We start from the raw sequence: 13,022 nt of genomic DNA, 5'->3' as shown, positions 1-13,022 counted from the left end.
GCCCTCTGGAGTGGAGCCCTCAAGTCCGTCTTCACCCCTTCCCCGCTCTAGGAGAGCAGAGCCCCCTGCCCCCCAGAAGGGGCCTCAGAGTAGCCAGCCCGCCCCCTCTTGTTTCGGTGCAGAACACATGCTGCTTGCTCTAGAACTTCCACGACCGACTGACTCCGCAGCAGGAGGAGCCCAGGAGGCTGGACGGAAGCGACGTCCGTGACTTGGGCTGCTCGGCCGCAGCCGGTCAGTGGGAGGGCGACTGGTCGTGCTTCTGATCAAATGTGCTTGCCCGTGGCCTTGTCCCCAGCGACCTCTGCAGTACCTCTGCCTGGAAGCAGTGTTAGCTGATAAGAATACTTTTAACTGTTCAGATATGCTGCTATGAAGACAGGATTCACTTTCGACAGGATTTAGCTCGGGAGGCTCCCTGGTGCGAGCTTTGGCTCTTGGAGGTAAGGGCAGAAATTGGAATACCACAGGTGGCCTCCTGCCCAATTTTGTTATTTTTGAATTGTTTCCTGCATTCTACAGTTTCCTTTCATTTGCCAAGTTTCCTTCTCCAGGCCTTCTTTTCACATTAGGGTTTTTCAGATGCTCAGGACATGGTTTTTGTCACCTCCATACTTGCTGTTTTTCTTGGGTTTGGTGCAAGACTTCTGCTGCTTGCACTTTCTTTTAATACCCAGAGCTGCTACATTTGGTGACCAGAGGGAGGATCTGGGGTCATCTCGGCTGGCACCACAACCCCTACAGAGGCAGGCAGGGCCCTTCCCTCAGTATACGGCTTGCCTGGAAGGTGGGCTGATGGAGGGGCCTGAGCGCCGCACCGTGACTGGCGGTGCAGCCTAGGGGTATGAGGCTGGGCTGACTTTTCCTGGAGGCGGTGACGAGTTCTCTGGGGCAAAACTGCCAATTAGAAGGCCATAGAGAGGCCAGGAGGAGGGGAGAGAGTGATTGGAAGGATTTGTCTCTCAGGCGACCTCGCAGAGCCTGCCTGTCAGAGCCTGCCTGTCCGCCTCATTCCAACCATGTGTTTGTCCTTGCTGCCCAGAGGCAACTCCTGCCCTGAGATGCGGCCTCATCCTCGGAGTGAGGCCTTCCCTAGTGCTGGCTGTCTGGAGGACGGGCCTTGTCCCCAAGAGCAGCATTCTCACCGCACTTTTGTGCAGGACTGAAATGAACATCCTGCCTTTGAGTTAGTGAGCCTTGGGATTGTTAGTTTCTTTCCTTGTCCTAATGGCTTGCTTGGCTGCTCCGCATTTCAGAAAATAGTTAGGAGGGCAGGCACTTTTTCTTAGGCATCCTTCTCTCCAGGGAGAAACCCCACCCAGAGGATTGTTTACTCTTTGCATCTGCTGTCTTTTTAGCCATCTGCATATGTGGGGAAAAGAAAACGGGCCAGTGAGAAGTAGCAGATCCATTTGTTTGATTAAGCAGCTGCAGGGTGGCTGCACAGCACCCCCCACCCCAGGTCCCAAGGAACTAGCCTGTCTTCAGGTCACGCCTTCCGGGTTTAGCCAATCCAAGGCTGCTGAGGTTGACAGAAGAGGGCTCCAGGTTTCTCCCTCCTCTTTTTGCCCCTCACCATCATCTTAAAGAGACTCAGAAGACTGCTGGTTTAGTATTATTTATCTGGAAATCTTTTGCATGGAATAGTTTCCTCATCCGATTCACCCAAATATGTACTGGCGGCTTTACTGTGTGTCAGATGCGGTGGAAAGTGTACAGAGGGGCTGGGCCCGAGAGGAAGAACCACCTCGGTTGGCCAGTGTGAGGGTGTGGACATGCCCTCCACCCAGGAAGAGCTTCCTTCCTTGCAGTGACAGCACTTGCTTTTCCACACTGTCACATGCAGTATCTAGAACTAATTGCTGAATGCGTTGGCTGAGCTGAAACGAGATCGGTGACTCTGAATTTGATTTCTTTCCCTGCATGAAGGTTATAGGCCTGTCTGGACGTTAAACTGCCTGTGGCCTCTGTATTTCTGGGTTAGCTGGCCCCGATTTTTTTTAATCAGTAAAAATTGGGGATTTAAAATCAGATGTTAAGTTTGGCCCTTCTCTCCCTGCCTTTCAAGAAAGGCTTTTTGGGAACCTTCATGTGTGTGGCTTGATATCTGCTACAGGAAAGTGGGAGCAGGAGGAAGGAGAGACAGCAGCGGGGTTCCAGATTCTGTCTTGCGGTGTCCCGTCCACTCAGGCTGCAAGTGTCTCACAGACTCTGCGGCTGGCAGCTGGGCACACGTGAGGGGGAGGGGTCAAAGCCAATACTGAGATTTTTTTTTTTTTTTTTTAATCTGAACCGTAATTCTCCTGTAAAAATAATTTGGGAGGGCGGGTGTTCAGGGTGTGTGTATGTATGTGTGTGTGTGTGAGAGAGTGTGTGTGTTTTTTTTTTTTACAGTGGCTGTCTAAAGTATTTTTCACAATATGTTTAATAATCAGTGCTTTAAGCAGCAGCAGTATCCTATAAAGTGAAAATGTCAGTTCTAGAGCATTGGATGTGACACTCAGGTCCTGTCACGTTGCATGTCCCGCCTTGGATGAGTGTAGAGGGGTTCCTGACACGGGTGGCAACTCCCAGAACAGGGAGCACCGTGTGCCCAGAGGAGCGAGCAGTCCTTAGGATAGCGGGAAGCCTGGATTTTCATTTCAAGTGGGATACAGTATTTTTTTAATAAGGAGCCATACTTTTTTTTAAAAAGTTTGAGATCTGAATGTGATTTCTAATTGTATCAGACGTTAATGTTTTAAAGCTATAACAAAGTTTAAAATTTCTACTTTTTGTTTTTCATTTATTTTAACGGTTCTTTTATCTATTAAATTGTTGTATGTGGATGGGGAAGTTTTGTTTCTCCTCTTAGCATTTGTTTCTATAACCAGAAATAAAATTATATATGAAAGAATTGACACCGAGGCTCCGTGTGGTCCCTTTTGCTGGCTGCCGAGGGACAGTGGATTGGATAGCTGGGACACACAGGTCCAGCTGTGGGGGATGCGTGTGTCCCACGTGTCTGTTCTGGGAGAAGGAAGCTGACAGAAGAGATGGTTGTGCAGGTGTCTGTGACTCCCAGACTCAGCAGCCCCCCAGGAGCTCTCTGAGCAGGCATCCTTGCAGCTCCAGGAATATGAAGACCACTTGTGTCTGCCTCGTAAGAAGCAAGGGAGGAACCAGCTAAGCCACCCCCTGCTCCACAGCTTGGGGGTGGATGTGCCTGTAGGCACCCGTGGCTATCTCAGTGGCCCCGTGCAGGTTTGGGCCCTTCCTGCTGGCACGCAGCAGAACAAGAGTGTCTGCCCATTCTGTGCGTGTTTTCGCCAAGGCCTGCTAATTCTGGGTGTGGGGCGGGGGGATGGCATTGACTTTGGAGCCTGATGAACCAGGGTCCAGGTTCCTGCTCACTTCTTACCGGCTGCAGGACGTTCACCTGCGATGCTCGGCAGTTCTTCACGTGCAGAATGGGCAGTGCCACCTCACAGGATGTGGGGATGACATGAGGTGTGCCGGGCCGGCAGAGTGCTCTGCACATCTGCCACGATGAAACCGGCCTCTTTTTTCATCACCCCCCACCCAGATTTCTGAGGCACTTGATGGTTCCCCTGCCGGCTACCTCTGACAGATTTTATTCATGTGTTGTCACAGATACCTCTCTTGTCATGGCTCTGTAGTGTCTGTGTGTGTGACTCATTCAGCTAAATAGGCAACTTGTGCCCTCAGGTTTCACGGGTGTCCATAGTTACAGCTGGTTTGACCACTTCTCTGCCTTCTTTCCGGTTACTCCATTTCCATTGGAAGATTCCAACTGTAAGCATTAATTTACATCAGATTCATTATATTTTAATATTTCAGCCAAATAGTGAGCATGAGTAAGAATAATGTCTCCTCTAGGGAGCTGCATTGGCTAATTAGCAAAGTCTCTTTTAAAAATTTTCAAGTTTTCTTTTCTAATTTCGTTTTTTTTTAGGACATTTTTCATTAGTGAGACCTTAAATAGCATTTTAACAAATGTAAATTTTATAAGGAACAAGTCAAATATTAAGCTTGGTAAAATTGCTTGGGTTGTGCCTGTGTAGAGAGAGGGAGACAATGATTGACTGATTCCTGGCACATAGCTAGTCTCTTAATAAAAGTTAGCTGCCCTGTGAACTGGTATATACCAAAGAGAAGTGAGCGCGTCTTCCCACCACAAGACGTAAGGTGGTGCATTACAGCTCTAGTCATTGTTGTCAGAATCTGGAAACAAGCCAGATATTTGTGGATGAACAAGAGAAGCTGATTACTGTATGATTCTATTTACATGAAGTGTAAAAAGAGGCAAAACGAATCTCTGGTGATAGAAGTGAGGATGGGATTACCTCTGGGGGTGTTAGGCTGGGAAGTTGGAAGTGGTCGATATTCTCAAGCCAGCCATGAGAGTATTTAGAGCACAGGACTTCTCAAATACAAACCAGCTCCCCCACCGCCCTGCCAACGGAAGCAAAACAGAGGTAAGACATTTGCCAGTTTGTTCACTGCCCTTCCTCCCTCCCCCTCCTTTCCTCCAGCCAGGTGTCTTCTCACCAATATCCCTTCAAGGTCCAACCTTGACCCACTCAATCTAAATAACATTCAATCCCACTATTCTCCAGAACCCAAAGCCTGGCACAGGTGGGGAAAATCACTGCTTGTTTACTGAATGAGTCCCGCCACAAGCCCTTGTCCTTTTCTGCCCCGATACAAGTGAATGGCACCACCCAGAGCCCAAGCCAGAAGCCTCCTGTTGCCCTTGATTTTCCCCTGTGCCTCCTCCTGTCCCCAAATCCATCGATCCTAGATCCTGCAGATCCTCGATCTCCTGGACCGCCACTGCACCAGCCTCCTCTCCTCTCCTCCTCCCCTTTCCAGCCCATTCTCCACCCTGTGGCCACAGGTCAGCTTCCCTTCAGGTGCATTTAAGCCTCGGGAAACAGTCGTCGGACCACCTTCCGCACCTTCTGTCTAGCCTCGCCCGTCCTCAGACCTCGGTCTGGACACCCCAGGGCTCATCTTGGGCCGCAGTCCCCAGAACCTTCCTCCGCCTGGGGGCTCTCCGCGCAGCTCGGGCTGTCATCACGTCTGTCACGCGGGGTTGTGGCCGCTGGGGTGTCCCACGCAGTCTGCAGAGTGGAAATACTCATCGCCAGGGCCGAGCACGCCCAGGCACCAACACAGCTTTTAGAACCAACAGAAAGCGACTTCCCTCTGAGCCTGTCGCCTCACCCGTTAAACAGAGACAGCGATCGCCTATGGTTTCGGCGGGGACTGAGTAAGAGATGTGTTGAAGCAGCACGGACAATGCACGATGGCAGCTTCACGACAGAAACGTAACTGCCCGCTGCTGGCCTCGACCCTCCGTCGCAGAGACCGTGGGTACGTGCAGGTCGTGCTTAGCACAGGGACCCGCACACGACCGAGCCGCATGTAGGAAACAGAAGCCAGAACCGGGCCAGCGACGCTCTCTCCTCCGGCCCCGGGCGCCCAGGGCCAACGGCAGCTGCTCTGGGTTGAGGCGGTGCCCGTCTGCCCGCAGCCGGCGGTGACCGCCAGGCGCCGACCCAGACCCCCGGCCGGAGCGCTTGCGCCCCGCCCCGAGACGCGCCGCGCCAAAGCCCATTGGCCGACGCCACGCGCACGTGGCACCCCACGTGACGAGCCCCCGGAAGCCGGCCCCAGACCACGTGGGCCCGCTGCTCTCACGTGACGCGACCCCGGAAGTCGGCCCGGCGTCGGAGCCGCAGCGCCCGGAGCCTCTGCGGCGCCAGCGCGCTGGGCGGCAGCGGCGGGATGTTCTCGGCGGGAGCCGAGAGCCTGCTCCACCAGGCCAGGTTCGGGGGGGCCGTGGCCCCAGCCTCCCCTTCCCGCGCCTCTTCCTGGGGACACCTGGGGGCGGGTCTCACGGGGACCCGACTGCACCCATCCTAGAGACCTGGGGGACGAGGACGGCAGCACGCCGACCAGGCACTGGGCGGGGAGGTCGGGGAGGACCCAGGTGGGTCCCCGGAGGAGGTGACACCTGAGCGGAGGCTTAAGGGATGAGTGCAAGGGGGGGGCACAGGGGATGGTTCGGTCCAAAGCTTGGCAGGGAGAACCCACGACTGGCAGGAAATAGGGTAGCCGGGGAAGCTTTAGTTGCTTCCGAGTCAAGAGCACAAAGTCGCAGGAGAGCTTGTCGAGAGTGGAGTCGTGTGCCGAGCCGAGGAGCTGTGTGCCACTCCGAGGAACTCGGGGAGCGTGGCAGGGCTTGTGATTTAGAAAGATGGCTCTTGCTTCTGCCCTTCCACAGGGACCCTCAGGCGCTGATGCGCTGACTGGGCTGAGAAACGACCCGCCACCTGCTGGTCCCAGGCTGCCTCTGGACCCCCACGCGTTAGTGGGCAGTCTCATCCTCACCAGCTAACTAGTCATGAGAGGAAGCTGAGTGTAGGCCAGGACTCCAACGTCCCACGGTCCACCAGACGGGCTAAGACTGGACACCTTGTTTAAAAGAAGAAAATGCAGCCAGTACCATAAGCCCTTGACAAACTTACAAATCCACCTGGATTCAGAGCCAGGCCAGTTGGTGGAAAAGATTAGAATGGCTGAAGTTGCTGTGATTATAGTGAGTGAGGTCTTGATTGCAGATTGTTCTAAAGTCTGTGGGCAGGACAAAAATCTCTAACCAGAATAACCCTTGAGGATCTTAGGATCCCATATAGCCCAAAACAGGCCATCTTCCCTTCATGACGGGACAGATGTGTCATTCATTTGAACTTAGGGACTGTATTAAATGCAAAACACTGTTATATCCCACTCAGCACACAGCATGCTCACCCCAGAGTGCTTGCCAAGAGACAAGTGAAAACAAACCCACTGAGAACTTCATTCTCAATTCACATCTCCCTAAGGTCATGAACCGGTAGAATGAAAGGCAAAAGGAACATCCCTCACTATTTAAATTTCCATTTTTCTGTCTCTCTAACTTGGGTGGGTGGGCAGGTTGAGACTAGAGAGTGGTTGAGTCTCCTGAAAATGCATGCGTTCTACGATTCCTGTTAGGGTTTCCAGAAAGTTAATAACCTGTCAGTGAGAACTTGCTGATTTTCACAGTATACTTTATTTAAGCCTGTGATTTCAACTGGTGTTTTAAATAAATGACTAAGATTTTAGTTTGTCTCTATGTAAGAGACATGGAAAGCACGGGCAGAAAAAGCTAGCAAGTCATGGGTCATGGAGGGTGCACAGCAGAGTCGGATTTTCAGGAGGATGAGGCAGCTGATCAGATGCTCAGAAAGAGTGGGAGGAATTTCAGGCAGAGGGTCCCTGTGGAGGGACAGAAGCAAGAGGATGTGAAGGCTGGAGAAGGAAAGGGAGGCCGGGCCGTACACACAACATGAGGGGCTGCAGGAGTTTGGATTTGAAAGCAGTGGGGAGCTGTTGAAGGGTTTCAGTGTTTTGGCCTCTTGGAAAGAAGCCTAGATGTGGAGAATATGCTGAAGCAAACTCAGCTGAGACAAGGAGCTCCACCATTCTGGGAGAGTCTCCACTGTCATTGCAAGAAGTCTAGTAGCTTCCTCCTTGGTCTTGTTTGGTGTTTGTATTTCAGTATCATGACACTAGTTCCACACACCTGGACTTGTCCTCTGTCTTCCTCTCCGTTTCCTCGTCCAAGTGTGCCTATCCTTTTGCTTGTGGGTGACTATAACTGGTCAACTCAAGTAAAGAAAAAATGAAAATGAGGGTGAAGGGTGGTGAGGAATTTAATGGCATTTATCTCACAACCTTCAAAGAAGAACAGGAAATCCCAGGCACCACCAGGCCCTCGATCATATATGGTCACTGAACGTTCTCTTCAGCCCCAGCTGCTGGGATTCTCTGTCTCACATTCCCATTTCTGCAGCTCAGGCATCTGACGGATCCCGAATGAGCTTAGTGTACAAATTGGATCCCTCAACTGTGGTCAGGAGGCCAAAGTGGGGACTTCAGCCATGGCTAGGGAAGGTGGGGAGTGACCTGGAGGCATGGCCCTAGAGGCACCTAGCACAGTAGCTCCTTTGCACTATACCTTTTCTTACCTTTAAGCTGGAATCAAAACCTAAAAACAGGTTTCCGTTTTGAATTTTTGTTCAACATCCTACCTGTGGCCAGTGCTCACTAGAGAGATTTTTTAATTAAGCCAATTAAGTATCAGCGTGAGAAATTACAATAGACTTTCTTTATAGTGTGTCATAACATTTGTTCTTTAATCTCTAGGATTTAACTTTTATTCCTGGAAGTGAAAGGATCATTGAAGACATCCTTTGCAAAGCAACGTATTTTAGACTAAATTTTCTACTTTTCAATGAGACTCCTAAAAACAATCAGTTTTAGTTCTTCTCCTGAAATAACCAAATCTGAATGCCTGAGTCTCCACTGGTGAGGTCTGTCATAGTAAAGTAGGGGAGTGATGGATGGCTCGATCCCTGGGTAAGCGGAGCCAGTTCAGATCATCAGTGACTGTGTCTTGAGGTGTGTCGTGGGCGGTGGAAGCACACCTGGCTTTCTCTTTGCCTGAGGGATGTCCCCCGGTCCTGGAGTCCTCCTGTTGTGGTCAGAGCAACACTGCTGGATCCTGATGCCCTCTTCATTTAGGGAGATCCAGGACGAGGAGCTGAAGAAGTTCTGTTCCCGGATCACTAAGCTGCTACAGAAGGAGGACTTGGGGCCTGACACCATCGACTCCCTGCAGAGGCTCTTCCTCATCGTCTCGGCCACAAAGTATAACCGGAGGTGAGTGTGGTCACCACTCAGCCAGCTCCTAATGTAGCAACCCTGGGAGAACCTTGTCCACACCCAACAGACGCTCCTTGGGTGTTGGGTCCCGTGTCTGTACATACCTGCGCCGAAGGGCCTTACATGTAAAACGCTCTATCCTTCTGCCGAGGGAGCTGGGCCAGCTGCTCGGGGGTACCGGATGCTCTTGCTGTGTCTGTAACGTGTCGCCACCACTGGGGTCTTGCCCTCCAGGCTGGAGAAGACATGCGTAGACCTGCTGCAGGCCACCCTTGGCCTGCCCACGTGCCCTGAGCAGCTCCAGGTTCTCTGCGCCGCCATCCTGAGAGAGATGTCACCCTCGGACAGCCTAACCCTGTCCTGGGACCACACCCTGAACACCCGGCAGCTGAGCCTGATGGCCTCTGTGCTCCTGGCTCAGGTAACATGATCGTTGCCTCCCCGGCTGGCCCAACTGCCCTGGGTGGTCCTGGGGCCTTGGGCGTACCCGGCAAGCTGGCCTGTGTCCCCTTGTGTATGCCGACATGCCACACAGGCCCGCCCAGCGTGGGTTCCTATTCCGTTCAAGTGTGTGTCACTGCCTCAGGTTTGCCAGGCACCTGGCACTCGGATGCATCTAGATCAAGCAGACGCATCTCGCTCCGTGCATGCGGTGTCATGCCGCCCAGCCACCCCTTCTCTCCTGGATGGCCCAGCCCTGTTGTGTGTCCCTGGTGTCACCGGGGGGTTTTTCATTGTGTGGGTTTGTGGAGTGATGTCTAGCAGTTTAAGGACTGACCTTTTACCTCATCACTAACATGTCCTATAACCTGCTTGAGTTTAAAAAGGTACTTGACATATACAAGTTAGATTTAGTGAGCTGCCCCAGGCTGGTATGTGACAATATCTGACTGCCCGTTAGATGTCCAGGCAGAGCAGCATGCCCGGGGTGAGCGTGTGGGCGTGTCCACTTGCGCAGAAGCTCTGGGTGTGGCTGATGGCGGTCTTAGCTCTGCCTGGCCTGGATTCCCTGTGGCCTCTGTCCAGCCCAGGGCCCGCCTATGGCCCCCTGGCTCTGAGGGGCTGGAACCTGGAACCTGGTGCTCACACCAGCAGCCCTGTAGCCCCCGTCCCAGGAAGTCTTTCTCCAAGAGTCGGGTTAGGGTTTCCGCTGGGTGTCCTGGAGACCACAAAGATGACATGTCCTGCAGCCTTACGGGGTCTGTGGGGGCCACCACCCTGTGGACGGCGTGCCCTGCAGCCTTGGTGGGTTTGTAGGGGCCACCGCTGTGTTTGGGGTATTGACTCGGCCCTGCTCCCACCCGAGCCCCCTTCCCCCCTTGGTGACGCGACTCCCGAGGGAGGGAGGCTCACGGACCTTTCTGCACTGGCAGGCCTGGCACGCTCCCCTCCCTCCCACCCCCAGGATGGTGGTCTCAGGGCCCCGCTCTTCAGGCGTGTCTTACAGACTCCCACACAGGAGCTGGTTTCTCCGGCACTGGGGGCAGATCAGCGCCTCAGTGGGTGCCTTGTGTTTGACTTGAAGGGTGACAGAAGAGAGGAGGTCCGAGCCGTGGGCCAGGGCGTTCTGCGAGTCCTCGAGGCCCGGCAGCCTGAGGGGCCTAGCCTCAGACCCCTCCTCCCCATCATGTCGAAGGTCGTGAGCCTCAGCCCGGGCGCCCTCCCAGAGGGTGCGTGCGTCTCTGGAGAGGCCTGTGCTGGGTCTGCCTCCCTGGGCCCTTCGCTGGGGTGGCTGTGGGGGCCATGGGGTTGCCGGGCGGGCAGGTAGGTCCCCTGCTGAGCCTCACAGGAAGGCCTGAGGGTGTGGCTTCTGTGCGGATGATGCTTCCTGAGGAAGACCTAGCATCTCACCGGGCCGGGATCTGCAGGGTTTGACGGTTCCTCTCTGCGTGATCCCCACCCCCTGCAGACCAGATCACCCTACTCAGCAAGAGGCTGGTTGACTGGTTGCGCTACGCCAGTGTCCAGCAGGGGCTGCCGCAGGCTGGTGGCTTCTTCTCTACACCCAGAGCCCGGCAGGTGAGGCTGGAGCTGCTTCAGCACCTCAGGGACCTGGGACTCCCTGAAGCTCCCCCCCCCGGGAGTCCCTGTGCCCACTGCGGTCTGCTGCCCAGCAGGCGGCCATTGACACTTCTGTCGTTGCACGGGGTCCAGGATGAGGCCACCTGTCCGCCTAGGCTGGGGGCTTGGGTCGGGTGAGGTCACAGCCCCCAGCCCGTGTGGCCCTGGGGAGTGTGTGTGGGTTCATGCCTGGAGCCTGCAGAGGATGTGGGTGTGCAGCTGCCTGGGGTCGGTGCGGCGTTTCTGCATCGCACGGCAGGAGGGACTGGGAAACGGGGCCTCTGGACGGGGCAGAGCAGCACAGTCCAGGCTCTGCTGTCCCTGGGCCACTTGCGAGCCCACGTTCTCGGGTGGTGCTTGCTCCACCCTCCTGAGTAGCCGCGAACCCTGCGGCCTTTCCCCTGGCCTCAACCCCTCCCCCCCGTGGCCTGCCTGTCCTTCCTCCCGCAGCCAGGACCCACTACGGAGGTGGACGGGGCGGTGGCCACAGACTTCTTCACGGTGCTTTCCACGGGCCAACACTTCACGGAGGACCAGTGGCTGAACGTGCAGGCCTTCTCCATGCTGCGCCTGTGGCTGCTGCACAGCGGCCCCGAGGGCCTGGGCACCCCGGAGGCAGGTCAGATGGGGGCGGGACACGGGCCGCCCGGGTCTGCGCGCAGGTCGGGTGTGGTGGGGCAGGTCAGGCGGGCTGGGCTCAGGTCACACGGGCCGGACGAAGGCCAGATGGGGCAGGGCTCAGGCCAGTGGAGGTGGAATGCGGGTCTGACAGGCCTGGGTGAAAATCAGACAGTGAGAGGCAGGTGGGACAAAGGTGTACCTGCTCACGTCGGAGGTCGGGAGACTGGGCAGCAAAGGCCTGCTGGCCCTGAGCTAAGCTGAGAAACCACCCAGCACTGCTGGTGTCCTGGGGCAGCCCTGGGAGGCCAGTGTGGCCTCCCTCATGGGACAAGCAGGAGATGCCAGGGCCGTCATTTAAGGCGGGCGCTCACGAGGCTACTGGGATGACCTCACTGAGCTCCTGCCTGTCTGCAGCCTAAACACTCTAGACTGCTGGACTTGAAGGGCGTCTGTGAGGGGGACAGCGGGGTGGTGGGTGGGTGGCCCGAGGTGGGGGCCCCTCGTGCCCCTGGGAGCCTGGCCAGAGCGTGTTCTGTGTCCTCCTCTGGCCTCCGTGGCAGCCAGCCTCCCCAGTCCTGCTGAGTGGTCTCTCCCCCCACAGATGACAGGTCGGACCTGGAAGGCTCCGCCCTGTCGGTCATCTCGGCCACCTCCCCCTCCGGCCGCCTGCTGTCCCCCCGGGAGCGGCTCAGGGAGGTGGCCTTCGAGTACTGCCAGCGTCTCATTGAGCAGAGCAACCGAAGTACGACCCGCCCGGGGCCGTCCTCCCCAGGCCCGACCCCCCTGCAGCGTGAACTGCGGCGGCGCTCTCCGCTGCGCAGCTGCTCCAGGGACACCGGGGTCCTCAGCACCGGTTAAGGGCTGGGAGGCCCTTCGTGTCCACTCAGCCTCAGGGAGTTCCGCCCTCCCCAGCCCCAGGCCTGCCCATCCCACCCATGCCCTTGGGCCTCAGGCTCACCTTGCGTCTTCTGGGGATGGGGTCCCTCCCCTCCCCCGAGCCCGCCGCTTCGTCCATCCCCTCCCAGTGCTGCCCGGAACGCAGGCCGCCCTCCCGCCGGGCTGTTCCGAGACCACCCCGACTGACCCTGTCCCTTCCCCCAGGAGCCCTGAGGAAGGGGGACTCGGACCTGCAGAGAGCCGTAAGTGGCCGGGGTTGCAGGGGAGAGGGTGCCCGGGAGAGGCAGCGGCTCGGCCCATTGACGAGGCCCGTGGTCCCGTGTCCCGTGCCTGCAGTGCCTGGTGGAGGCGGTGCTGGTGCTGGACGTGCTTTGCCGGCAGGACCCGTCCTTCCTGTACCGCAGCCTGTCGTGCCTGAAGGCCCTGCACGGGCGGCTGAGCACGGACGCGGCCCGCGTGCGGGTGCTGCTGCCCCTGGCCCGCTTCTTCCTCAGCCACGGTGAGCGGGGGGGAGGGGCGGGAGGGAGTTTAGGGGGAGTGCCTGCCCTCAGGGCTCCTCCCAGGCCGTTAGTTTTAGGGTGGCATTTCTTTTTGTTTTTGTTTTTCTGAGTTGGAGTCTCACTCCTTCGCCCAGGCTGGAGTGCAGTGGCATGCTCACGGCCACCCCAGCGTCGACCTGCTGGGCT

At 56.1% G+C, this 13,022-nt stretch overlaps 1 protein-coding gene across 1 annotated transcript in view; it reads left to right on the top strand.

Moving 5' to 3' along the window:
• Nucleotides 1-5,746: 5,746 nt before the first annotated feature.
• AP5Z1 (adaptor related protein complex 5 zeta 1 subunit) overlaps nt 5,747-13,022 on the top strand; it is a gene marked incomplete at its 3' end in the record, with an annotated part of 11,785 nt that continues 4,509 nt past the window's right edge. Inside the window, exons 1-9 of the mRNA XM_008072024.2 lie at nt 5,747-5,834; nt 8,617-8,754; nt 8,992-9,178; nt 10,283-10,427; nt 10,667-10,776; nt 11,269-11,437; nt 12,041-12,181; nt 12,541-12,578; nt 12,673-12,835. Coding sequence (XP_008070215.1) covers nt 5,794-5,834; nt 8,617-8,754; nt 8,992-9,178; nt 10,283-10,427; nt 10,667-10,776; nt 11,269-11,437; nt 12,041-12,181; nt 12,541-12,578; nt 12,673-12,835 — 1,132 coding nt within the window. The remainder of the gene's footprint in view (nt 5,835-8,616; nt 8,755-8,991; nt 9,179-10,282; nt 10,428-10,666; nt 10,777-11,268; nt 11,438-12,040; nt 12,182-12,540; nt 12,579-12,672; nt 12,836-13,022) is intronic.

Source organism: Carlito syrichta, unplaced genomic scaffold (genome assembly GCF_000164805.1).
Source record: "Carlito syrichta isolate Samal-C Ts95f unplaced genomic scaffold, Tarsius_syrichta-2.0.1 Scaffold113659, whole genome shotgun sequence".
Classification (NCBI taxonomy): domain Eukaryota; kingdom Metazoa; phylum Chordata; class Mammalia; order Primates; family Tarsiidae; genus Carlito; species Carlito syrichta.
This window is presented reverse-complemented; position numbering and strand designations above follow the sequence as displayed.